At 47.0% G+C, this 26,245-nt stretch overlaps 1 protein-coding gene across 4 annotated transcripts in view; it reads right to left on the bottom strand.

Moving 5' to 3' along the window:
* The window catches only part of RHBDL3 (rhomboid like 3), a 72,178-nt gene extending 46,201 nt beyond the window's left edge, over positions 1 to 25,977 (bottom strand). Inside the window, exons 1-3 of one of the 4 annotated variants that reach the window (XM_074922156.1) lie at positions 25,858 to 25,977; positions 22,331 to 22,354; positions 2,261 to 2,344 (exon numbers count right to left, since the gene is read on the bottom strand). In XM_074922156.1, coding sequence (XP_074778257.1) covers positions 2,261 to 2,344; positions 22,331 to 22,354; positions 25,858 to 25,977 — 228 coding nt within the window. The remainder of the gene's footprint in view (positions 1 to 2,260; positions 2,345 to 22,330; positions 22,355 to 25,857) is intronic. The other 3 variants (XM_074922157.1, XM_074922161.1, XM_074922159.1) reach the window with 3 other exon arrangements.
* Between the last annotated feature and the right edge of the window lie 268 nt (positions 25,978 to 26,245).

Below are 26,245 nucleotides of genomic sequence, written 5' to 3'. Positions count from 1 at the left end.
GAACTTTAATCCAAGAGCAGAAAAACTGCCTGGAGCAGACAGTGTTACTGTCGTCTGTCCCTGTATAATCCTTCCAACATCAGGCACCTTCTTTGCTCCCAGTCAACAAATTCTCATGAACCCAGAGCAACTGGAACAGCAGCCACCAAAGGCCAGACGACCCCCATCAAAGGGAGTTGTAGCAAAACTGAGTCAGTGATGTGGAAACAGCTGATGGGATAAAGCACCAAGATAATTACAAGCAGCAGCCCAAGAAATGCACGCTACCCTAAAGGTGGGACAAGATGCAGTTTATATGTATGACATAGAAACCATGTTTGTCATCAGTGTTATTTGCAGGGCCTTCCTCCTATTTCTAAAGCCAGGATGATATCTTCAAAACAAAACTCTTCCAAGTAAAAACTTGGAGATTTGAGTCATGCCAAGACTTCCCTGTGAATTTGCCTTAGATTTGAATATTGATTGTTTAGAAGTTCTCTCAGATTCTACAAGACCGAAACACTGGACACCACCATTTTCAAAATGTTTCATTAGAAAATTGCCATTTATGTTGAGGTTCAGAATACCCAGGCAGTTTGGCTCAAGTCAAATTAAATTTTGTGCTCAGAGAAACAAAAAGTATTTTTACCAATCTTTTGGAGAATTGCAAACAAAGGTCTACATATCATTATTCACCCACCTCTGTCCTTTTCACAGCTGGGGAAAATAGAGCATTTAAGAAAGGACACATCTTACTAATACTTCAAATCTCACTGGCAGAGCCCGAAGCTGGATACACTCTCATCCATTCTGGGGTGTCCAGGTTGAGATAGCCCAAGGTATCCGTTAAACCTCCTAGGTCTATCAGTCATCCCCTACATGACCCTGTGCCAAATCTAATTTTCCCAATTGCAAAGCAAAAGATACAGTAACTCACTCTAAAAGGGATAGTGTAAGGTCTTAAATCATAGTCCTTTACTTCATACTCAGAAATTATTTCATATTTATCAGAAACAATCATTTAAAAGCTAATTCTTGCCTGGAGCTCATGTTTCACTTGCTCATAGACTCCACTGTCACACAAGCTGAAATGAGAGGTCAAAGAAACCCAGTAGAAGGTGGGACACAACCCTCAAAACAAACACAATGGAAAAGAAAACAAATTTAAACCTAAGACTTGACCCTACTTTGCCTTTTCAACACATCAGGGAAGTCAAACATACATATTGGCAACACTTTAAAAGTGTTGCTAGAGGAACCACGAGGGGCCCATCTGTGGCTCAACTTGAGACTCTGGTTCTGCCTCCTCCTTTTTGTTTCTTGCACCAAGTAAATATAACCAATGCAGTTAATTTCAGGCAAAAATTGTGAGCATCCTGGAGTCCGAGCACAAGCAGTAACTCATCTGAGAAAGACATAGGATTTCTTCCCCGCCTCCCAAAGAAATAGCAAAGGAATTCCTGAGAAATCTGGGCTGGATCATCAATCGTCTGAGAGGTCCAAAAATATAGGACAGAGACTTGGGATCTGGTTGTTAGCAACCGGGTCTCTATCACAGAGCGCACTTTGAAATTATAATTTGTGTGCTTTATGATTCACAGTGGTACCACTGCTGTTGGCTCAGTAGACAGAGTTCCACTTTATGAACTGGGAACTCAAGGCAGAGAGGCAAAGTATTCACCCAAGGATGCAAGAGGCTTAAAATACTACTATAGTTGAGATGAGCTGCCTGTGCTCCAGCCACCTCCATGAAGCACTCCTACACTGCCACCTAATAACTGACCAGTAAAAATTGGAAATTGCCAAATACTAGAGGAGGGATTTTTAAGGAAGGGTTAAGATAAAGGTCAAAGCACCCCCAGAAAGTACAATAAGCTTGGCGATAGCCACAAGAAAAGATGTCCAAGCGTGAGTCTCTCCTGGAAGCAGAAGGGAGATGAAGAGATGGTCGTGTTTGCGCAGGCATACACACACACAGCAGCAGCAGAGGAATGGTAAGGGTCTCCAGAAATGCTGCTCAGCCAAAGCTGACAAGCTTGAACATTGCAACTTCACAGGCCAGTCGAGCCCATGAAGAACCATTACTGCAAAGAGAAGAGTGTCTTGCTTTTCCATCTGCCAGCCTGGGCACAAGCAGATCACGTTACATATGGCACTGGGGGGAAGGGAAAGAGAATATGAATAATTCTCAATTCAGTGAAAGGAGTGTGAGCTTTGCAGCTGCTGCAGTACAAGCAAGCCCTAACAGCACTAGCTATTGCTTTAGGTCAAGAGATCATACCATTTCAGCCTGCTTCCTGACTTGTGCTTCGTCCCAGCTGCTTTCCTCTCCCTTTAGTGCCTGCCTGCAGGAACAGCTAGCTCTCTCGAAGAAATCCAAACACAAGGAGAAGAGGTTACATGTGCCTGAGGGAAGTGACAACACGAGGCAGGTCACTGCTTAGTCTAAAAACATTGAAGCAGGGTCAACACCTACTAAAAATAAATACATGAATACACACATACATATTATACAGAAGAAGGATTTACTCAGATGGGACAGCCAGGAGCTCAGGCATGCTTGGAGTTCCTTGAAATTGCATCTCTGGGAAACTGGCAGTTATTACAAATGAATCAGACAGACTTATGCTGCCAGCAGCTGGGCGCTGACAAGTCATCCTCCCTCCAAGAAGGGCTGCTGTAGCATCCATGCACTTAGAGACCACCCCATTCCACACCCAGCCTGGGAACTCTTTTCTGCTCCCCAAATCTATGTGTCCCATATCAGACAGCCAAGGCAAAGCCACTACCACAGGCTGGTCAATCTTCTTATGCAAATGAACTTAGGGTAATTGGGACAGTTACAATGAGTCCCTGACAATGTTTGCCTTTGTGCACACTAGTGGTAAATATAGAGTGAGCTACTTTCTAAGGGTGGGGGGTGAGGGGAGAGCTGCACTGAGGGACAGCCTCTCAGCGGCTCAGAGGGATGGTAAGGAAGTAAGCACTGTTTAAATGCAAGGATGCTCTCAGAAGTGTGGAGCTGAAGGGCAAGGAAGGAAGCAGATGCTGCAAATAAAAGTCATTGACTGGAAGTCTCAAAAATATTCAGGCAAGCAGAGCCACTGTGGCAGGCCTGTGGAGCTATCCCCCCTGCATTACAACCTTCACTCCACAGCATTCATCCAGCTGAGAATCTCAGCCCGCAGGATTGAAACACCCCGAGAAGATCTCCCACCAGAGCCAGGACTGGACATACCACAAACACCCCACCCAGAGCAACTGCTGGCAGTCTCCAGGCTGCAAGCACACAGTGGCTGCCTCAGTCACTCCTGCACTGACGGCTCTGCCTCTTGGTTATCTCAGCACGCTTCAGCCCCATGAATCTCATATATATGCTCTACTTTTGTTGTAGCCCTCCAGGGCCCATGCAGCAGCCGTGGAAGAAACCTAAACAAAAAGCAGTCGCCCCCTGGAATCCTGTCATGCAAACAAGACTCTTCCCACCCATAGCCACAAGGACTGAATGGGGAGGGACTGAACACCCCCCACCCACCCCTGCCTGGTGGTCTTTTTGTCTCGTGACCTTCCCCACACAAACACAACCCTACAACAATCAGACAGGCAGCATAATGCGCCAGCACCGGCTTTCCCAGCCCTTCAAGGCAAGCTGGGGAGGGAAGGGGGGAGAGCTGGGGAGAGCTGAAAGGATCTGAGGATGAAGAACAGATAGGATGGGCAAGGAAATACCAAGCAGTGTTTTAATTTCTACTTGTACAGTCCCATGAGCCAGGACAAAAATAGTTCTAATGAGAGACACACAATAAATGTTATCTCAAATGGCTTAAAGGGACATGGGAATACCAGCCAGTACAATTTTCATACCAAAAAAATAAAATCCAACAATCCTTCTAAGCCCTGTGAACATCTTTTAACATTCCTTCCAAGAAGCCCACAAAATTGAGCCCTTTGGTGTGAACTCTGCTGGTTTTACTTGGCTATCTTTGAGATGGATTAAAGATAAAAGGTCTTCCTTTAGACTGGGAGAAGACTTTTTTGCAACAGCTGTAGCTGTAGAGAGCATCAACACACACTGGTGTTACAGTTTCAAAGCACAGAAAGCTTCTGCCGATTTGTCCTAACCATGAAAAAAAGAGAGTCAGCACCTGTGCTACTGATAGCAAGGAGTAAATGTACCTCTAGGTCCCAGATTGTCCTTGCAAGGTAACAGATACCCTTAGGTTACTGCAGGACACATATCACCTCTGGGAAAGAGCAACAAGGGTCTCCAAGGTCTTGTTAGGAACAGATCAGTAAGGTAAGGGGAAATTCCTGTCTTCTGAACTGCCAAGAGATTCTCCCCTGTTCTCCATGAAAAAATAGAGAGTCCGCAGGAAATCAAACCAAATAAAGCAAAAAAGTATCATCTCTCAGGGCCTGGATTCAGTGATTTTAGCAGGGCTCTCAGCTACATTTCAGGGCACTGGAAATACATACTAAGTACCTTCACAAGGAAAGGAGGCTGTGCTTTTGCCAAAAGCTAAGATCTGTGTCCCATGAAATCCTGGCAGCTGAGGCAGTAACAGAAAAGCAAAGCTACGGGAAAGCACTTGTGTGATTTACAGACACATTAGCCACCTAGGGAGCGTGTAAGAAACGTACAGTAAGAAATGACATATCAACTCCTACTGCCAGCACACACCCCCCAACACTGTTACCATTATGCACACCCTTGATTAAAGCACTGCAATCACAGAGTGGAAACCACCCGACGAGCCAGGTATGAAATCACCTCCATGGGATGGTGCAGCTGATGTAAAGAGACAAAGTCTCGACAAAGGCTGCCTGCAGCAGCTGGGTGCAGGAGGCATCTCCCAAACCCAGAGCACAGTGCACCAGGCCACATCTGGCCCTGGTGAGGGGGTACGGGGCTGCAACCGACTCTTACCTACGTCCTGACATGAACTGGAGTAACTAGAAGAGCAGAAGCACCGAGCCTGCACACAACTGGCAAACTTCCCACAGCAAGGATACTGCCTCCCGTCAATCCACTCCACCCTTAATCCTCTGTGGAAAGATCCCATCAGCACCATGCTAAGAGGCAATCTTTCAAGCCAGACACCAACAATTAATGATAGCGAAGATGAGGGAGGAAGGGACAGATGGAGAACAGATATAACCAGGCTCTGCTCATCACACTGAGTGACTTGGAGGAGCTGGACAGGAGATACACCAGGCAAGATTTTTAGCCTTGCTCAGTCCTGCACTAAAGTACTACAGTGTAAACTACGAAACAAAAAACCTACTTCCTGCAGAAGGATCATTCTTTTTCCCTGGAGGTGTTTAAGAGTACGGTCGACTTAACGCTGAGGAACATTGTGTAGTTGGGAACTGTTAATGTCAGGTTGATGGTTGGACTGGATCATACTCAAGGTCTTTTCCAACCTAGACAATTCTGTGATTTTGTGATACGCACAAATGGGACAGCAAATCTATTGCACACCCAGAAACTGATGTAAGCCAGTGACAGAGACAGTCTCATTGCTTGTTCTCACTGGAAAGGAATGTGACCAGATGTGAAGCTGCTCTGGGCTCTTCAGTATTTCTGTCCCTTGCAGGACAGGCACAAACCTGCTGCTGGTTTGAGGATTTGCACCCTGAGTCTGGGTATTTCCTCAGCATGGAGGGGAAATTAGAGTTTTGAATCAGCTCATTCCATGTACAAAGATTTTAGCAGAATCCCTCTTCAGAAATGAGATTACTCAGGCAATAGCAGGATCTTCAGCACAGTTATGATGTAAGCTAGCAAAATAACTGTGTTACCTGGAAGCTGGCCATCAACTTCTCCACCTATCAACCAAGGAAAGGAACACAGCTAGAAAGCAAGACAGTCCAATTCCCATGGCTGTCACACTCCTCACATTTCTATGCTAGAAAATCTCACTGCGTAGATGCTTGTTGTAGCAAGCAGGGAATTACAACAGACTAGCTTAGCTGAGATTAATTCCTGTCCTGTTCCATAAAATAATTAATTTTACAGTAGTCTTTATTATGGCAATGAAAATTATATGGCCATTTTAATTGAGCAGTACTGCTTGCTCCAGTTCTCACCTCTACAGAGCATGGAGGTGGCTAAAGTAAAAGTGGTTTCAGAAACTGCTAGCTGATGCCACCAGAAGCAGCAGGTCCTGGTGAACAGCTTCTCCATTCACTCTTCTCTTCCCAGGACTTGTGGACCTGGTCTCAGACAAGCTGAAGTGAGAATCCCTCCTACAGCAAGGAAATGGGAGAGTCTAGACACCTATGATCGGGGGCATGCTGATGAGGAAAGGGGCGAAATGTCTTTAAGGTCTTTTTCAGTCCTACATATCGTACCATTCCTTCACCCTTGAGCCACGAGCTGGCTGCTGTGTGCAGAGCTGTGTGCTGCAGCCAAGCCCAAGCAAAGCAGGCCAGTGCTCTCTGACAAGGAGCTGGTGGTTAGAGTGGCCTGGCCGAAGTGTCCACAGGCAGGGCTGCCTTCTGCAGCCCCGAAGAGTGATTGATACTCAAAGATGACAAATACTTTCAGCTGCCACTGAATTCATCAACTTGAGATAAGACTCCCAGGATCACCGGGCACTGATGATTTGAGAGACCAAGCCTCTAGAAGAAAAGCAGCTGGGTTTTGCCTGCATACTTACCCGACATCCTCCAAGCAAACACGGCAGCTTTTTTACAAGTTGAAAGATGGGCTTATACCAACCCCTAGCAGACTGCAAATCCCTGCAACCACAACTAGCTAGCTTCAGAGGCAAGATATAACCAAGCATCCCTGCTTGCCTCTAGAGGATTTCTTTTCAAATACCACAGTGTGGGGAAGAAGCACCATGAAGGTGCCCAGCCACTCCACACTGGTGCTTCACCCTGGTTCTATTCCTGCTGCCCACCCAACAAATCCAGTTCTTTCAATTGTTGTCTTAGAAACATACCAAATCGTGGTCATTTCCTTGGGCTGCAAAACGGAGACACTGCTCAGTCTAACCATGGCATACATTCCTGTGGGAACAAACCAGCCAGAGAAGGATGCAATACCCACAGAGCTGTACGTTATTACAGTAACGACAGACTTTCCACAGCCAAACTCTGTTGTACTGAAATCACCAACATTTTGAGAAGCTGTGGCCAAGGAAGATGCTCGCAATGAATTTTTTCCACTGACAGGAAAGATTCTGGCTGTTAGCAAGGCTTGGATCCAGCACTTCACCTTAATAAAAATCAAAATAAACCATGGAAGCCTCAGGGAAAAAGATCATTTGAGCCTGGATATTCCTTTCTCCTTGGCACAACTTTATGATGTGCAGCACAATATTCTTCCTGCATAGTTTGCTACTGCCCGTTCAGCCCAGGTTTGCTTAAGTGATGAAGAGCTGAAGTATTTATCTCACAGCACTAAAGGGAAAAGCAAGAAGTGCCAAAGTTTTCAGAGTACAGCCTCTCAATGTCTCAGGGATCATCACAAACTCATGAGCCTGAAAAATGAAATTTATCACACGAATGCTCTACCATGGAAGGGGTGCATGTTGTGTAAGCTTCCTTTAATAAAACCCTCAGCAAAAGCAATTTAATATTTCTATGTCTGCATGCTTAAAGAAACACTATAAAATTAAAATCAGGGCAAGCCCCTACCCTTCTGAAATCAGTAATGAAATTAGCATGGGGCCCAAAGGAAGCAAATGAGGCCCCTTCAGAGGGGCCAGGATTTCATCTTGTGTTTAAAACCCCACAGTGGCAGATCTGTAGTTATTTTAATGACCCACCAAATCCTTTTAGTCCTTTACATCCCTCCATGAAAGCCTAATAATGAAAAATTATCTACTAAAACTTGGCTTTTCCTGAAAAACAGTATCTGAACAGATCTCCAAAGACAGATATTTCTGTGGACACAGTGAATTTGGACTGTAATGCTTTGTTTTCAGATATCATTGCATTTCACATTTTCACAGCTTCCTTAGAATAACATTTGATACAGAAAAAGTGTAAGTGATACTCACAGACAAAAGAATAGCCAAGCCTCTGAAACCGCAGGGCCTCTCCATTTGTATTGCTTTTGTAACAAATATACCCTGAGCCACAGAATTCCAAGTAAGAGATCCTCAGGCAACTTAAAAATTCAAGCAAACCATTGCCATGCAACATTAAATGCATTCATTTTTATGAGCATCAAATTCCACCTATTAATGGATCAGTCATCCTTTGCAGCTACAAATTTACATATCCAGCCTGCAAGCTGTTGAGGGGCCAGTGGACACGAAATACATGAATACATTAAATCTGAAAAAGGAAAATAACGTCCATCGTAATTCAACTTAATGGTCACATTTTCTTTACAAGCAACAGCAGAGTCCATGCCTGACAACCACACACCCCGTAAAGGCACCCCAGATGCAATGAAGCACTGAACTTTAGAGACTGTAACTGTGATGGACACAGTGTTCACAAATTAATCGTATTCAAGCCCTGTGCAAAGAGGGAATTCCTTGGAGTTACATTTTCACCAAGACACTAAAACCCACACTATTGTACATGGACTAAATTCAAAGTCCTGATCCTCACTATGGAAGACAGTTTATCTGAACATACATTAAAACCCTGGAACAATTTCTCAGCCCTCTTGCCAAGCCAGGCAGTATTACCAGCTTTAATATAACAACACTTTTGATCTTGTAACAACTAGAGTGGTGCTGGTACATCTATTATTCCTCCTGGAACAGAGCCGTGCTCTGATATCACACCTACAATTCACTCTTTCATGCACAGCTAGGTAGAAGCAGATGTAAGAGAGCTGCTCAGCAGCACGTACCCCTTCTACCATCCCAGGGAGGTGAATGACCCTCTCCAGTGCCCAATCCAGGACCAATTACAGCTATGGCAAGGAGAAAGGCTTCTATTTTAAGCTTGTTGAGGAGGTAACTGGGTGCTGCAGACAGAAGGATGGACGTGGGGGGAAAGTCTCCTGTAAACTGGTTCTCCTTTTTCTGAACTGGGCACCTGCAGGTAGACAGCAGCTTGAGGAACGAGGGGCAATCCCAGGATCAAATGGATTCCATTCCTTTTTTAGGTCTGTAGCAGCCTGTCCCCCATTGTAACAGGATATGATTGCTCATCTCCTTATTCCATGTTCCCACCTGCGAAACTAAATGAACTGACACTGGAGAATGAGCTTTGAAGTCCTTGAAGAGGAAGAGCTATTGCAGTGCTGAATAAGGCCAATTCCCTACAGCCCACAGCCACTGCAGTGATACAAGCAAAAACCCTAAGGTGCAGAAGAATCAGGCCCTGAAAGAAACTAAAAAGCTCAGAGAAAAGATGAAAGAAACGGAACATGGAAACTTAATACTGCTTTGAACATTTACTGAGCAGAAATCTTCCCAAATGTGACAACTGCAGTTAGCAATCAGGGACCCTTGGTCTGGCATCCAGGCTGTTGGGCGGGACCCACACCTCCCAAAAGATCCGACTGCAGGGTTTGCTCAGACCCACTTCACAGGCATCAGCTACAGCAATTTTTCAGAAAGGAAAGGCAGAAGCCGTTAGTTAAGCAGTGGGGAAGAAGCAACCACCACTTGTTTATTCACAGGTCTCACTACTCTAACTCGTTCCTTGCATCAGATGTCACAGTGATAAGTACCTGTTTAAGGAAAAAAAAAAAAAAAAAAAAGGAACAACAGCAAAACCACCCCCCTGCAGCTAAACCAATTAAGACACAGGATAAAGCTGCAGAGGTTAATCAGATCTGTGCCTTTGGGTCTCTCTGCTGCTGCTTAGGGATATATCTGGTGAGTAACACCAGCAAGATGAAGGCCAGGCAGAAACACCAACTATCTAGCTAGCCCCAGGAGACAAGAGCTGCTCCCCTGCTGAATCAGGCAGAAGAGAGGGGAGCACACTGCCGGGCAGTGCTGTGGGTGGTCTGCTGGGCTCAGAGCTTGGCTGTCCCATTAAGCCTTATCAGGTGCCAGGATGCTGTGACTGGCTGCATTACCAGTCCCTTCAGCAAGGACCAAGGCTATGCCTGCGGGGTGCTGCCAGGTTGGTAACCAGGGTGGGAATTTACTCAGCAAAGAAAAATTCTGCCCATACAATTGCAGGGAGCTTCTCTTACCTCGTGTTTTATTCGCTGCAACTCTGTGCTTACCAAGGCTGCAGCAGGGCAGGTGAGGGCTGTCCCAGCTCAAGGGGCCACCAGCACAGCACTTGGACAGTCACGAACAGCCCCTTCAGCACCGGGAGCCAGAAGAAAGCTGAGCTGGGGTTTGCACTGAAGCAGCTCCACCAGTGCCAGAGGGACAGGGTTCAATGCTGACTAGGGAATGCTGCTCCTGTCACACCCAAGGCATCCAGGCTACAGCCTAGCCTGAAGTCCTGACCTAAAGCTACCTCACGAAACTGAGCATGCTGCTTTCCCCAAGCCAAGCCCTCCTGCAGTCACATCTGCCCTGCCTCTCTCCCTCCTCCTCCCTTTAGCGCAAAAAGAAGCCAGTGAGCTCAGCCCTTATTGCACAGACAGGTGTCTGCACCTTGGTGGTAACAACTCTCTGTCCCCATCATCAGAGCCCTGGGTGCAGGAGGGTCTGCACAGAAGGATGGACCAGCTCTGGAAGGTGACTTCCCTCTGACCCATCAGACTGGGCTCAGGTACAGGACAGCACTTACAGTGGGGAGAGGAAGAAACTTTTTCTATACCCATGTCTTCTGGGCAAGGAGAACACTTGGACTCAAAATTCATCTTCTCTTCTGGACAATACATGCCAGCCTTTCAAGAAGACAGATGGAGCAGTGACTCCAGTGGGATGATAGAAATGTAGTGACACCAAGATGATGAGAGGTGTGTAAGCACCATTCTGGCAGTGACGCCAATCTCTTTGGTTGCCAGAAATACTGTTTCAGGCAAGTGATTCCTAATCCAGTGATCATCATCTCCCCTCCTGCAGGGGAACTGGGTCTCCTGATACCACTCTACCATACTGGACTCTGCTGGACTCTTCACTTCAACTGTTTCTCCTTCTTGGTAAATTCTTTAATCCAAGGAGTAATCACCACTGCTTTTTAGTTTCTCAAAGGAACTAAGACCCACAGCCCCAAAAATCAGAACTTCTGCCCTTCCTGTAGGAAGTTTTATCCTTCCTTTAAAGGCTACGAGTTTTATAGCAATCAGCATGAAACCCGTCAGGAGAAAAACTACATTTTATACTCTGGACTGGAAACACAGAACATTTCAGATTAAAAATAGCTCACTTTTTCACTGTCTGCCAAATCTGGGAGGGAGGTGAAAATCCACAGGGACTTGATTTGATGCGTGAAAAAGCAGAAATCTATAGCAGTGAGTATCACACTTCTTATTTTAGGTCAAATAATATCTCTAAAATAATACTTGGCTTAGCAGAGAAAACCAAAGCTTGGGATAGACCCATGCTAGCTGGTACTCTGGTACCAAGTACCATGGCAATTCAAGCTCATTCATTAGGAAAAAAAAGGGGGGAGGACATGACACACTTTAAGATAAATAAATAAACAATTTTTTGAAATCTCATCATATCACAGTTTTCCTGCCTTTAAGATGGTTTCTATTTCAAATTCCAAATACCTGCTCCTATATGAGCAATTGTGACAAGTATCTTGCCAGGATATGAGATGTTCTGTTTGACCCAGCTGTGGGGACCTGGCCAGCACCTTCCTCCCACAGCAGGTAGCTCCAGATCAGGCTCCCTCAATCCACAGCCATGTAGCAGGGGAGCAAAGGGACCTGGTTACAATATTCAACCTTCCTCCCTTCCCTTCTCAACAGGGGGAGAAGACAGGCCATGCACTGTCTGCAGCTTTCTGAGGAAACATAGCTCAAGCCTGTGCAGCTCAAACACAGCAAACAACTGCACAGCTTACTCCAGAGCACCCTACATTCTGCAAAAGGGCCAGCTCTGCTCTTTGGGGTGAGGAGCTATCAATCAGAAGAGAACAGCAAAGCAGCATCACGTGTCGCAGTGAGCCAAGACTCTACACAAAGCTCTGCCACCAGCTGAACTGACAGACCCTAGCAAAGGAGAAGAGGAATCAGCAGGCACAACTTTGACTCTAATAATACAGACAAACATCTAGTATTAAGGGCTGCTAAGTATTGCAGGAGTGATGGGACAGGAGGAGGGTTACCTCAGTAATCTGATTAACCAGGAAGAACAGCCAGTCATTCCCTCTCTCCAAACTGGTGTAGGATGACAGAGGCTGGATCATCTGTACAATGTCAATACGTGTCTTGTCGCCGGCAAGGAACACAATACCAGGGCACTCGGAAACATCCCTTCTCTGATGTCGCCATCACACCTGGCACACACAGAACATCCTCATCACAGGAGGCAGGTCCTGAGCAGGGCTGACTGTTTGCCTGCTAATATCAGAAAAACACCTTGGTGTTCCCACTGGGAAAGAGTTCATTCAGCTACACCTCATGGGGACCAGTGGTCAGAGAATGACCTCAGAGAGACCACAGCACTCACTCTGCAGAGAGCATCTTTCCCTGAATAAACTACTTTGGCTCAGGTTGGGTGCACAGATTTCAGACTGGTTTAGACTACAAGAAACCATTCAATGCAGCTTTTTGTCAAACCTCCACTCACACATCAGCTACATAATTAATAAGGATGGAAGAGAACATTATCCCAAGCTGGTATTCAGATCCTCAGTGATCAGAAGAGCTTGTTATGTTCTATTCAGCCTCAGAAGTCAGCAAAAGGAACATACTTCATGCATTGTACTACATGCTTGGTCATTAAATACAGGCTTATAAGCCCATAAAGTCACTGCTGCTTGCAAGTGTGGAGTAATTTTTTGCATGAACTAGTTTGTTTTTCAGTAGGCTCAAAAGTTAATTAGTTTTCACAGTTTTATTACTCCACATGGTCAAATAACAGCCTGGAGCTTCCAGTCAGCTAGAACCATGTAAGGTCCAGAAAATTCTCACTGTGCTTTTCAGGACTGTTTACTAGGGCCAGAAATCAGCAGTTGGCAAACGACTTTCTGCCCCAGATCTTCCCAACCCCCAGTACCAACCCTAAAAGATGCCATAAATCAATGCAGCAACAGCAGCTCTCAGCTCATGGGCCACAGAGGGAATAAGCTTGAAAGATGCTACTTCAAACTCATATGACAATTCTTTGGGAAACATTTTGGCTATTACCACCCTGGGAGAAGTTACCCAATGCATCTGTCTTGTCGAAGGGGACTGTGCAGCACTTATACTCCAGCCAGCTTCAGCTCTCACATGTAACTATGAAGCTCTCTCCACCACAAAAGCCAGTCCTGTCACACCTGACAGATAAACTGGCCATTGCATTCTTTCATGAAAAGACATGGCTTTGGCCTCTCCACATGCTGTAGAACCAATGAATGCAGGCAGGAGGCACCCATCAGGTGAAGAGCACATAAGCAAGCCAGCACACTACAGCCTCTGGGATACAGACTGACTGAAAAGCATTGCAAGAGCAAAAACCTCTGGTGGAGATGCCCAACACTGGAAAATCCTCTAAAAAAGCCAACATGCACTCCAGTTCTTAAAGGTCTAGAGGAGACAACACGAGAATATTTAAGATGTTGAAGGCACAAGAGCATCCTAAACACATACACCTATGCACAAGACCTCCCCAAACAGTTCCCAGGGCTGGCAAGTCCAAGTGTGATAAAGCAATATGCAGCTCAATAAAGATTCTTCGGACACTTTATTTAGGTTGTAAGGAAGTTATTCCTCCAGCCATGGTCTCCAGGCACAGCTCAGAGACCAAAGACAGCAACAGCAGGACCATCTCACATGCTCTTCACAGCAGTCTCCCCCAAAGGGGCTGACTAAATGCCCCAATCAAAGCAAAATAAATGTTTCTCCAAACCCCAAATACTATTGTCAGAGGACACATGAAGGAAACATGCTTGTGCTTTCCCTGCTGACTGGGAGGAGAACAACCCAGAGACATAAACCCAGTGATAACAAGACTGTGTGCAAAAGCAACTCCTCTGCTAGCAACCAAGAGGGAGTAGCTGAGGGAAGAGGCAGCAGTTCAAATGGAAGAAGGAACCACAATAAACACTTTCATTTTCCTCCCCCAGTGCAAACAACAAGGCTAAAAAGCAACATCCTACCATGGAGGCCACTGCCTGCAGCGAAGAAAAATGCTCAAGGCCCACTTCCCATTATTTCTCAGCATGAGGGTAAGTAAACGTGTGAGAGGAGTGGCAGGAAGAGAGCAGAGGGAAACAAGCATCTAGCTCTGTTACAGCACCAAGGGGCAGACCTGAAAACCCACTTTGCTCTCCGAATCCCTTAGGACACCATTCTGGTACGAGCCCCAGAAGAACATACAGTGGATGGGTCTGGGACAATTTGCCACACTTGTTTTCAGGTGCTTTGCTAGACCAAGTTGTAGCACACAGGATCAAGTCCTCCAGTAGTTTTTGTGTAACTTGCCATTTTTCACCTTTTATAATAGTAATCCTTTCTCTGTCAAGAGATAAGCACGGCTACATTGCTGGCTGTAGGCTGCCATCAACAAGCACTTCCACTACAATTGTACATCACAAACAAGTATGTGACACAAAGCAGCATCTCCATCATCACTGGTACCTAATCATGAAGAATCACAGAGGCAAAGAGATGCTTTCTTGGGTAACACTGCCCTGAAGAAGTGCATAAGACCGAAGGTATGATGATAGTCACAAACAGCTTTGCCTCCAGCAGCTTCATTTATTTTTTCTTCACGCAAGTCAGGAACCTCCAAAGTATATGCTACTTACAGAGTATGTCAAGTATCAAAGAACATGAAAAACAGTTCCTAGGGGTAAGATTGATTTTGCTTGTTTAACATCAGTTTCCTACGTTGTTACTCTTCTCACCAGCACACAGGGTCACTGGAGACAGCTGTTCCTAAGCAACAGGAACATATACTAAGAATACATACATTCTCTGTGTCTTGCTAGTGCTGGGGTTTGAGTTTCAGAGTCGAAGGAATTCAAGGTCCAAGTGAGACTTAATGTGATCACAAACATTCAGGATTTTCACTACACATTTCACCAAGACATCTCTGGTGATGGAATATTTCCAGCATCATCACAAGCAGCTGAATGGGGTGGGGGGAGATATGGCACCACTCAGGAGATTTGGAGAGGAAAAGGAAAGAAGTGATTGTCCCAAGTGCTAGAGCTTGAACAGGCAAGCACTGCGAGGTTTGAATCACATAAAAATCCAGAGCATTCAGAGATCTGCTTTCCTCAGCAGCCTGTATGTACAACGGTGCAGGAAAACAGCCCATCACTGGAACTTTGTCTCATGGTGTGTTGGTACCAAGCTGATTTCAGACCAACACACTGTACAATGCCTAGTGAGGAGGCAGAAAGAGATCACACCTTCCCTGGCTGCTGACAAACTCAAAACACGCCCACTGCTGCATTTAATTTGCAAACGTGCCCCGGTACATTTGCACTGACTGCAAATACCGGAAGGCAACGGGACCATCATACTTCCTACCGCAGAGGAGAAACGCTTTCCAGGTCTGGCAGAGAGTAACTTTAAAAGGCCTGTAAATGTCACAGGCATAAGTGATGATGGTGTAGGAAAGCACCTCCAAACTGCTTCCACTCACTAACCAGCTGGTTTGTTCCTCTGGAGACAGGATGATCTCTTCCCCTTCTCTGTCATAACAGAGCACAATGCACCAGCTGATTTGCAGAACAGCATCAATCCACTCTGTGTTTACAGCTTTCCCCCCCCCCCCTTTCTTTTCAAACGTGCAGGCTTAAATGTTTTTATTGCTTCAGTGATTTTCTATGTGCAAGACAGGATTTGGGAACAATGCATTAGCAAGGATCTGTGTGCCGAAAAACCACCTCGCACATTCAGCTGAAACGGCAGAGCGGACGCCACCAAAGCCTCCCACTGCAGCTGGGATCAGGAGGCAGCAGAGACAAGGGTCTGAATGCAGCTTGCTGTCCCTCCCGGACACTGCACTCTAACGTGCAGGTTTCCAGGCAGCTCAGACGTGAAGGTACACAAATGTGTAATGAGTAGGAAGACTCCCGAGGCTTTTACAAATCTAAGACATCAAGCTGCCAGTAAATCACAAGCTGTGTAAGACTGACTCAGCCTCCATGTGCTTTTCGGTGTGTTTGTTATGACTCCTTGGAACATTTCAGGAGATGCCTACTTTTACCAGCACAAGCTTAATAGTGCTGTGTTTGCTACACTGCTGATGTCTGGTTCATATCGATTGCTTCTACTCCCAACTTTCTGCACTAGGCAAAGCCAACAGTCTGTGTACAGGCTGGTGGGATTGGAGAGGAGCATCCAAATAGCCAGGGAAAGGAGAAATGGGGTAGCTGATCACTAACCTTTCACGCTGCAGGGAAGGTGTAAACACAGACAATCCCAGAGACCCGCATCCAGTTTAAGGGCTGGCTGGTGTTCAGTGTACAGAGGTATTAGATCAAGGAGGAACTTGGGGAATTTTTACTGTTCATCCCACAAGAGGCAGGAAGATCATTAATGACCTCCAGGTAGATTTTTCATGCCAAGCCATCACTCCAGGATGGCTAGAAGCCAAATCTGGGTATAGACCTTGAAGTGCTGGGAGATTACCATCCACTGTAACAACACTGAGGATGGACACAGGCTAATCCAGGTGTGGTAACAGACAAGACATTACCCTGCAGAGGGAATAGTCTCTCAGACATCTATTTGCTGCTCAATGCCTCAGTTTCCCTCCTCAACTGAAGGAAGGATAAATTCCCCTCCCCCCTTTCCCAGGGGCTGCCGTATTGAAAAGAGCCTCTGACAGAAGGCAGTGAGGGGTTGATAATCCAGACAGCAGCAGCAAACCAATCTCCTTCACCAAAAACAGATCCTCTCTTACCAGCCCATTCTTCCCTTCAAGTCTGTCCACAAGGCAATGAATTTGAAGGGACTTTTTTTTTTTTTTCTTTCCCCCAACCCCATAACCCAAAGTGGAGGAGTCAAAGGGTTAATGCTGCATGACAAAGGTCAGCCCAGTTTGGGGAGGGAGGAGAAAGGAAAGCATTGTGGCCATGGACAGCAGCTCCCTGCAACCAAAATGCCACTTGAGAAATGCAAAGCGATGGTTCTGCTCAGAAAAAAGGCCTGAGAGCCCTGTCTAAATCCCAGGGCTTTATTGCTCACAAAAGCCCAGCCCCTCGAGTCATTAATCGTGTGCTCCATGGCTGGGCGCCTCAAAGAGCAGCAGATGACACATGCCCAGCTGCTATTGCCGCCCCTCCTCAAGGTAGCGGGGCAGAGGCAGGTGCACTCCCAGTGCCCTCTGCTCGAGACTAATCTATTCTCCCTCCTTGTCCTCTGCCTTTCATCTCCTCCAGCAGCCCACACTGACAACTGTAAATGAGATTAGACTTCAAGGCATGGGGCAGATGCAGAACCCCCTCTGTGCATTGCCAAGAGACCCCTGTAGCTTTTAAAGTGTCTTTCCTCTTTACAATGCACAGCTTGGTGGAGGGGGAGAAGGGGGCAAATTTCTTGTCACACTCACAGAAGTGTCTAATATAGCAGACAAGGCAGACCCTGGTTTTAGGAACTGGATGCTAATCTGTTATCACCATGGACAGTCTTCCCACCAGCACCTCTGATTCTCCAGTTCACATTAGGAGATGAAGTAACAACTCTATGACTATTTCCTAATTCCAGTTCCTATAACCTCCTCTTTGCAGCACCGCTCCACTTAAATGTGGGAATATGTCCTGACAAACACTACTCTAAAAAGGCAGTGATACTCCAATATTCAGGCAAGGACTTGAAGGTTGCATACAACCCTGTACTCCACCCCCTTGCCAATACCGCTGCTCTCACTGCCATCATTTCCTTTTCCTGATCTTGCAGTTTCTGCTCCTCCTGCTCCCAGTGACCCACACAAACCAGCAGTAAGACACAAGCCATCTGCCAGAGAAAGTGGTAAAAATCTCCAAGCACAAACCACTGCCTAGAGCTCAGAGCAACCTGCCTGGTGACGTCTTCCAGCTACAGCCGGCAGGGGTTAGCCAGCAACAATAGTCTGAGAAACTTTTCAAAGAGAAGTGTGATGTTTAGCTCAACAGTGCCCCAGAAAACAAACTGGAATTTCTTTTACAGTGTAGGAAAAGGTTCGTCCTGCCTGTGTTAAAGGCTATCCAGAGAAAAGGGACACAGTTAACATAAAAGAAATAATTCCCCGTCTTGGTTACCCCCAACCATGAGAATAGCTGGCCTGATTTTATGGATTGCTTTGCAGTTTCAATTGTGCAAGAACCAGACCTGGATACAAGAAGGCTCCAAATTCTGCATGTTTTCAAGTATATTTTAATGTTTTCTGAGAGCATGGCAGAGCAGGTTCAGCCGCACCCACTGCTGGTAGTGTCAGCAACAGAACTCCCAGCAAGTGCACACGTCTGGTCCAGGATATCTCTACAGCCTTGTTTCTGAGCTCAAGTTTTCCATTAGCTGCCTACACAGACAGGGTAACTTGGCATCTCTCTGCATTCCCCATAAACTCTGTTCATATGTTGCCATCACACCCACATACAAGTCTCAGGAAGGAATCCAGGATTTCTAAAGCAGCTGCAACAAAAACACAGCCTGGATTGACAAGCGATAGGATCAAGGTGCTGAGCCAGTGAAGAGGGTCTTTTTGGAGAATTTTGTGTGTGTCTATTTAAAACCAGTTTGTTGTCATGACTACAAACCAGGGTACGGGTGAGAAGAAGTGAGAATTCCGAGATGAGGGCTGATAATGTTAATATATCCTTGTAATCTCAGCAGCCACAGGGATGGGGAAACAGAGATGATACAAGCTCTTGGCATCTAACAAGGCTAAAAACCACCTTCAGAAGGCAGGTCTGTCCTAATAACGAACATTGTCCTCCCAGACAGCCCCTTTCACCCAGCACAGCCAAGGGCTGGATAAACACCGATTAGCTGCAGTCATCTCTAAAGCAGGGGCACTGGGGACATGGAGGCAAAGAAGGGCACCCAAGGCCCTAGAAAGGACACAGCAAAGCAGGAACAGCCCCCCCTCAGGAGATTCATCTGTAAACTCACTGTAACCAGACAATTTGGCTTCAACAAGGACAGTGAGATGTTCTCATGTCTGCATGCAAGGCAATTAACAGGGAAGTGTCAAACTGTCAGGACCTGCTTCTGGGATTGTTGCATTTTTAACTTCACCAGAAGAATAACAAAAAAAAAAAAAAAAAAAGAGTTTTAAACAGTGAAGGACAAATGAAGAAAATCCCCAGTGACTGTGAAGGGATGGAGAGAGGCAATGCCGCGCTCTGCTCAGGGCTTGGATTCCACACAGAGAGAGTGTTGAGTGCTCAGCGACAGTGCAAGCTCTGCAGAAGGCAGCAGATGCGCAGCTAATGTGTGTGTGGGGGTGGAGAGTGTTTATGAGCACAATAAATAAATGTATGAATCCCTATAAAAGTTCCCATATAAAAGTGAGTTAGAGCTGCCCGAGGGCCATGGCCTCGTAATAAAAACCGCATCTCGTAAGCACAGTATGAAGCAGCAGCTGTACTTAACTGCCTGGCTGCAGCACTGAAAAGCTGCAAGGCTACCTGCTCCCAAACTCTTGGGTGAAGTGCTGACCCCACTAAATGCAGGAGGAATTTTGATACTTGCTTCGGTGTAGCCAGGATTTTGTCCTGGGAGGGGCTTCTTTGAACCTCAAAGCCTAGGAAGCAGTTCTGGATCTGCCTTTTTGCCAAATCTAAGTTCTTTTACTTCTTAAAAAGAAGCAATCTGCAAGTGGCTGGAGACACTGGCTTGAGTCACTGACAGTTCCCAGGGTGATAGATTAGAGCTGGATCAAAACAAATAAAAAACTCCTCCAGAAAGCATTGTCAGTCACTCCTCTCTCCCAAAATAAACAAGCAAAAAGCACTGCTTTATGGCTGACCTGCAATTTTCATCAAGAAGTTTTGAATTTTTAATTTAAGATGTTGAGGGGGGTCATAAAAAACCCAAACCCTTTAATTTTGTATGTCTAAAGAGAAACCTGGGGGTTTTGTCAGCAAATCTAAATAAAGGTATTTTTAAAAATATATCTCCACAAAAAAAAATAAAGTATTAATAATAATTTCTTTCCCCCCTCAAAAGCAATGTGGGGGGAAGTGCTGACCCCTCCCTTCACTGTCATATTCCATCACCACAGAAACAAAGAGACTTGCAAACTCCCAGCCTGTGAATTCCCAACTGCTCTAACACCTTCTCCAGAGCCTTCTCTTGCTGCTCTCCTGGGAGGTGGTGAACATAGAGGCTCACGTGTCTCAGGTGAGAAGGTGGCTACCGAACTTCTCTTCCAGCCCACGAGTCACAAATGCACCGGGCACGTGAATCCGCGGCCACCCAGCCATTTCCAGTCCAAGTACACCTAAGGCCAGGTTGTATCTCCAAGGGAGAGCTGCAACTGTTCTGAGTTTCAACACACAGGCTTTCTCTAGTTATTAAGCCTGTCCTCATGTTTCACATGGATGCCAGTCAGAGCTAAACAAAACCCTCCTCTCTCCTACCAGCACAGAGCTGCTGGGAATAGCAACCTTGTTCCATGACAAACAGCATCTTGCAATTCACTGCAGGGCTAATTGCATTGCATTGCTGATATAACACTCAAGGAAGACGTCAGCTCCTTGGCTTTGCCCACAGGCAACAAGGACATTATTGATTTATTCAGGACTTACAACTAGTTGTCACAGGTTGCATTCTCTTTGATAATAAAGCCTTACAGCCAAGGTTTAAATTTCAGCTGCAGGCCTAATTGAAACATAGCTAATTATTGAAGGTCTGCCTTTACAGCCCCTTCCCTTGTTACTGGGGCAATGTTCTGTAAATCCAACAGTCAAACTTCCCCCTCCCTTAAAAAGAAAAAAAGAAGGAAAAAACCCTATCTACTATTCAAGCAAGTCCAGTGGGAAATTACAAATTCCTCTCTTTGAGCCCAAGGTAGCACCAGCCAAGAGCCCCATCCCACAAGGACTCAATGACTTCAAAGGACGCTTGTAGAATCAGACTCTAAATTAAGGCCACTGTTAGAGACGGGGGAGAATTCAAAGTGGCTAAAACATTCAGCCCAGACCACAAGCAATTTATCTTGCATCCACCTTCTGAGTGGCAGCATACCCTACGAGCCCCAGCAAATTCAAATACACCACACAATTTAGGTGTGATCAACAATTATAGTAATTAATTCCTAACTGCCAGCTTGCTTGACTGTACAACAACAAATGTATTGCAGTCCAGACACTTGGATTAGCAGTCGGTCATGGCTAACTGGGTATAAATGAGCACTCATCAGAACAGGCAGTCCAGTTATTAGCTGAATGATAACAGGACCCCCAGGGTACCAAGGACATCCTTTCACAGAGACTGCACCACAGCTTTTTGGCTCTGAAGTTCAGCCAGACGCAGAAGCAAGATTATCGCCTCATAAAGCAGGGACGAAATCCCATCCGAACTTTAGTACTGCCGGGACGCTGCCAGCATCAGAGTAAGCTCCCTTGCAGAAGGTGACATTTACACGCACACACAACAGCATAAAAGTTTATGACATCAAGAGAGTGCTGCAGTTTAGAAGCAAGTCAACCCTAGAAAAATCCTTCAGTTTATAGCTGCTTCACATTTCAACCTGGCAGATGGAAGGAATACCACAAAGCAAACACATCAGTTAGAGCAGCTAAAAGCATAATTTACAAACCAGAATCCACAACCCAAATTCTCAGCAGCCATAACTTAGAGCTCTCCAGAGCCGTGCTGATTTCAGCCAGATACAGATCTGATCCAAGGCATTTACCTGACACAACCGTAGTTTTTGGTTTAGATGCAGTAACTTTGCTAATTGTGTGCAAGTTAAAAGCAGCAGGTTCTCCCCTGGAGAATGTAACCCCACAGAAGTCACTTTAGCAGCTGGGGAGCCATTTCAAATACTACAGTGCTGGTTTTACAGGTCCTAGTTTGCCAGCCTCAAAGAGTAGAGGATCCTTTAATCCACAGAGCAAGGATAGCACAACTGGCAGCAAACAGAGCACCTGCTGCAGCTCCTGGGCTGGCCCCCGTGCTAGCAGGGATGGCCAGGCTGGGCCCACTCCTGCCCCCGGCTACTCTGAAGAGGGATTGAGAGAAAGGCCCAAAGCAGTACTGCTAATTATAACTTGCACACCAGCATCCTGGGAACTGGGAGCATGGAGCACATTACTCCTAGGCTATATTTTAAACGCAGGGAAAATCTAGTACAGAGGAAATTAACTGGAGGTTAGACTCTTTGCTCACAAGACAGAGACAATATATGAGTTGTTCACATACCTGATCAAATAGGGCTTTCCAGTGCTGAGAGGCAATGCATAAGGGAGGAAAAAGAAGAAAAAGAAGGTATAAGAGCAACAACATTAACATGCAGTAAACTGTAGAAGTATATTCTAACAGAGAAATAACCAAATGATTTAATGCCATTTCCAACATCCTTCTTCATCCCAGAATCACCTACCCTTCCGGGGGAGGAGGCAGGGGGAATCTACCAACCACAGGGAGGACAGTTTTCATTTACAAATCCAAATTAGGATGAACTCAGAACATTCATGTGTTAATTCTGTCTTCTCCTGATTTATCTACTTGCAGGCAAGCAAGGAATAAAACGCTTTTTTACTCACAGGGATCAAAACATCTTGGTGTAAACTGAGGGGAGAGAGGAATTAGCAATGTTTTTTCAGATCACTTTCTGAGATCCTGTGGCCCAACACTGGCCCATAGTCCACCTTGCCAGGTTGTCAGAACCTTGTCTGCTGCCTGCTCCTATCTCTGGCAGTGAATTGCAGCAACGTCTTTGATAACCCACCAGTTCTTTGAGCCTCACATGTCTGCATCTGGAAAACAGGTAATTCCTCTCGAACAAGGTGAGAAGGTAGAATGCTGGAGAGAGCCCTTTACAAGGATTTACCCCACAACTTTTGTTTTAGCAAATCTACCTTAAAAGCTCTGTATAGGACGAAGCTCCACTTTAACACTGATGACCATGTTAATACTCCAGAAGTCCTTGTCACTTGGAAACAAAAAAACAAGCTGGTGACTGACTCAGATTTATGCTTTGTAGAAAGACTGACTGACTTCAAGTCACCTCCCTGACCCAGGCTTGCTGCCTCACTGTCCCATGGAACAGAGGAAATTCCTAATTAATTGTTTAAGGTTCCCACTCATCTCTCCTGGATTTGGGGGCCAACTGAGGAGGGCAACTTCCATGGGGCAACAGTGGGGTAACCACTGGCTTGGAGACCCCTGGAAAAACCGTGCACATTTCCAGCTCTCCTGTCTGAAGGACTGTTCAGCACAACACTTTGTTTCTCCCTTGTTCACCTTCCCAGAAAAGCAAAATGAGTAAAAAAACCCAAAACCACCAAACTCACGGAAGCAAATCTCCTCTCTGTGCTATATGCAAAGCAGAGCTTTGGTGAGTCTTATCCAGTCCTGGAAGAACATTTCCTTTCACATGGTAGGCAGATCTAAAGCAGAATTGCCTGGAGAGACAGTGGGATATCAGGCCACTGAATTCCATTTAATCAGTTAAATTGCTGGCTCCCCTTCTCCCCATGCCTCTATCCATTTATAAACTCCCATTTATCATCATAAATCGGCCCAGCACTTTAAACAGAACATTTTGGGACTGCCTGAATCCTGGCTTTGTGGAACTCTGCTCCAAGAGCTGTAATGACATCACAGCTGAGCTGTTATACACTGTCAAGGCTGTGACAGCCAAACCTCCACTACGTAATATTTTTGTGATTAATAACACACAAAGAACTGACCTTTGTTTCAGTTCTTGCTGGGCAAGCCAGAGAGCTTACATCAAGCTTTGAAATGTAATAATAACAACAGAAAATCAACGCCCAGTTAGGTCTCAGGGGGGCATGCTCCTAGCACAGAGCAGTTTGAATTTGCAGAGATGATGCTCTGTAGCCTGCTTGTTTCAGCAAGAAATCTTGGCCGAGGAGGAGGAGGGCATTTACACCACTTCCTGCTCTTCTGACTTGCAGATGACATACGATACCTCAAGCTTCTGTCACATCATCTATTGCCAGTTCTCAGCAGCTTCCCATAACCAAAGCAACTGCAGGCTCTAGCTCCATTTTGTCGACTGCAGAAAACAAGGTACCTGAGTCAAGTAACAATGCAGATCCCAGCGTAAGTAACTGCGAGACACTGCGAGCTGGATCCGACTCAAGCTGTCCTACCTCAAGGTCACACAGCAAGACAGTAGCAGAACTAGGATGAGAATCTAGATTTCACCAGGGAAAGCTCATGGTCTCTCTCCTGTCTCAGGAGCCCAATCCTGCCAGGCACTCAGCACTTCAGTACCTCCTGGGGCCCTGGCAGGATTGAATTGCTAACGGCAGCATTCGTGTAGGGGTTGGAGTGACTCCAAGGGGCCCATGTGTATCACAACAGGAAACCTTTCTTGTAGACCATCCAGACAAGCACAAAATTTGTTAGTGAAGAAAAGGTCAAAGTCTGAGGTAGGCAAGCACTGGGCTTTGGAAACCTGCTCTGTGAAAGCTCCAGGAAAGCCACACTTTCCAAGTGAAAGCTACCCAGTTTCTGCCCCCGGGTCAGGCATGCTCCTCTTCGGACCGTCTGGCACTGTTGTAGCAGAGGTCAAACTGTATCACCCGTTCCCCCCTGACTGTACAGTGCTCAGAAGTACAGCCTGGGGAATGCAGCTCTACCGGGCAGCTGCACTTCCTCCGCTACCCTCTGGGAGGAAAATCCAACAGCAACCGAATTCTAGGTGATTCAGAAGGAAGGGCTGGAGGATGAGGAGCAGGCACTGCCTCTAAGCAGCCCCAGACAGGTTTCTCCAGCAGTGTCATAAAAGTAGAGGGGAAAGGGGATGCGCCATTGCTGGGGGCTTAGTTCACAAGTGTGTCCCTTTCATACCAAGACAGAGCCAGCTTCAGAAAGATGTTTCGTATCACTGCTTCATGCCTCCACAGACCCTGCGCTTACCACTGCGGACTGAGCAGACACTTTACACAGTTCTTATCCCAGCAGAGTTTGCTGGGAAGGAAGGCAGGCTGCGGGCAGTCCTGGGATGCAGCAGATCTGCTCCCGGTCGCTCCCTCCCAGACAGGTGCACAGCGAGCTCCTGCCTCCGGCACCTGCACAACCACCGCCTCAGCTCTGCAGGCTTGGCTGCTCAGCCTGGCAGGAGCAGTTCAGAGCACGCAGGACCGCTTGGTGTCCTTCTGGGCTGGATGAGCAGAGGCAGCGACCCGGTGCCAAGTTATCGCACCCTCAGGTGCGGTCAGAGCTCCGAGGGTGGACAGAAGCTATCAGCTCTGCCGAGCCGGGGAAAAAACTTCCCCGGCTGTTTGTTTCTCGGGGGCTGTAAGAAACATCTGTCACCCACCGAGCGGCTGGGACTCCGGGAAAGCTCTAAGTCCCCTGGGAGCCCCTCAAGCCAAGGCGTCAGCCCCTCTCCAGCCTCTAGAGACGCCTCTGCGCTGCCGCTGCCCCGCCGGCCGCAGCTCGCCGTGAGCCAGCATCTCCCCGGCGGCGCGGCTCCGGGCGCCGACACCGAGCGGACCCGCCGCCGCCGGGGCTTCCCGGGCCGGGGCAGGGAGGAGAAACCAACTGCGGCCCCGGGCACGGAAACGGCCCGGCGGCTGCCGGAGCCCGCAGACACCGGCGGCGAGGGGCGCGCAGAGCGGCGGCTTTCCCTCGCCCCGGAGGGTCACCAGCCCCCTGCCTCCCCCCATCCCGGACTTCACCTATAAATAGCCTGAGCCGATTAACCCGGCCCGGGGGAAAGGGAGGGAGGACGCGGAGCAAAGGAAACTTACATCCTCTGCGGCCATAGGTAGGACATCCTCGGAGTCCAGCACCTCGATTTCTTCCGCCTCTGAGCTGGCAGCCACAGCAGGGGAAGAGCTGGCGTGAGGCTCCGGCAGCCTGTCTCCCATGCTTGGAAACGGTCCCCCTCCAGCCCCCGCCCCCCCCCTCCCTTCTCCCCAGATCCTTAAAGAAATTAAACCTAGCTGCTGCTTGGCAAACTTTCAAGCGCAGCCGAGCCTGCCTTCATGACTCCCGCAGCCGGGAGGGGAGGAAATCCTCCATCCAGGGAACATCCAATTAGCGCGGGCAGCGCTGGCGGGCGGCATCCCGGCGGCGGCGGCTCCGGACGGGGCAGGTGACCCCTCCCCGCGCCGCCGCGGCCAACTCACCGCCTCC

This window comes from Athene noctua, chromosome 18 (genome assembly GCF_965140245.1).
Source record: "Athene noctua chromosome 18, bAthNoc1.hap1.1, whole genome shotgun sequence".
Lineage (NCBI taxonomy): Eukaryota > Metazoa > Chordata > Aves > Strigiformes > Strigidae > Athene > Athene noctua.
The sequence above is the reverse complement of the archived record's forward strand: the minus strand, read 5'-3'. Positions and strand labels throughout refer to the sequence as shown.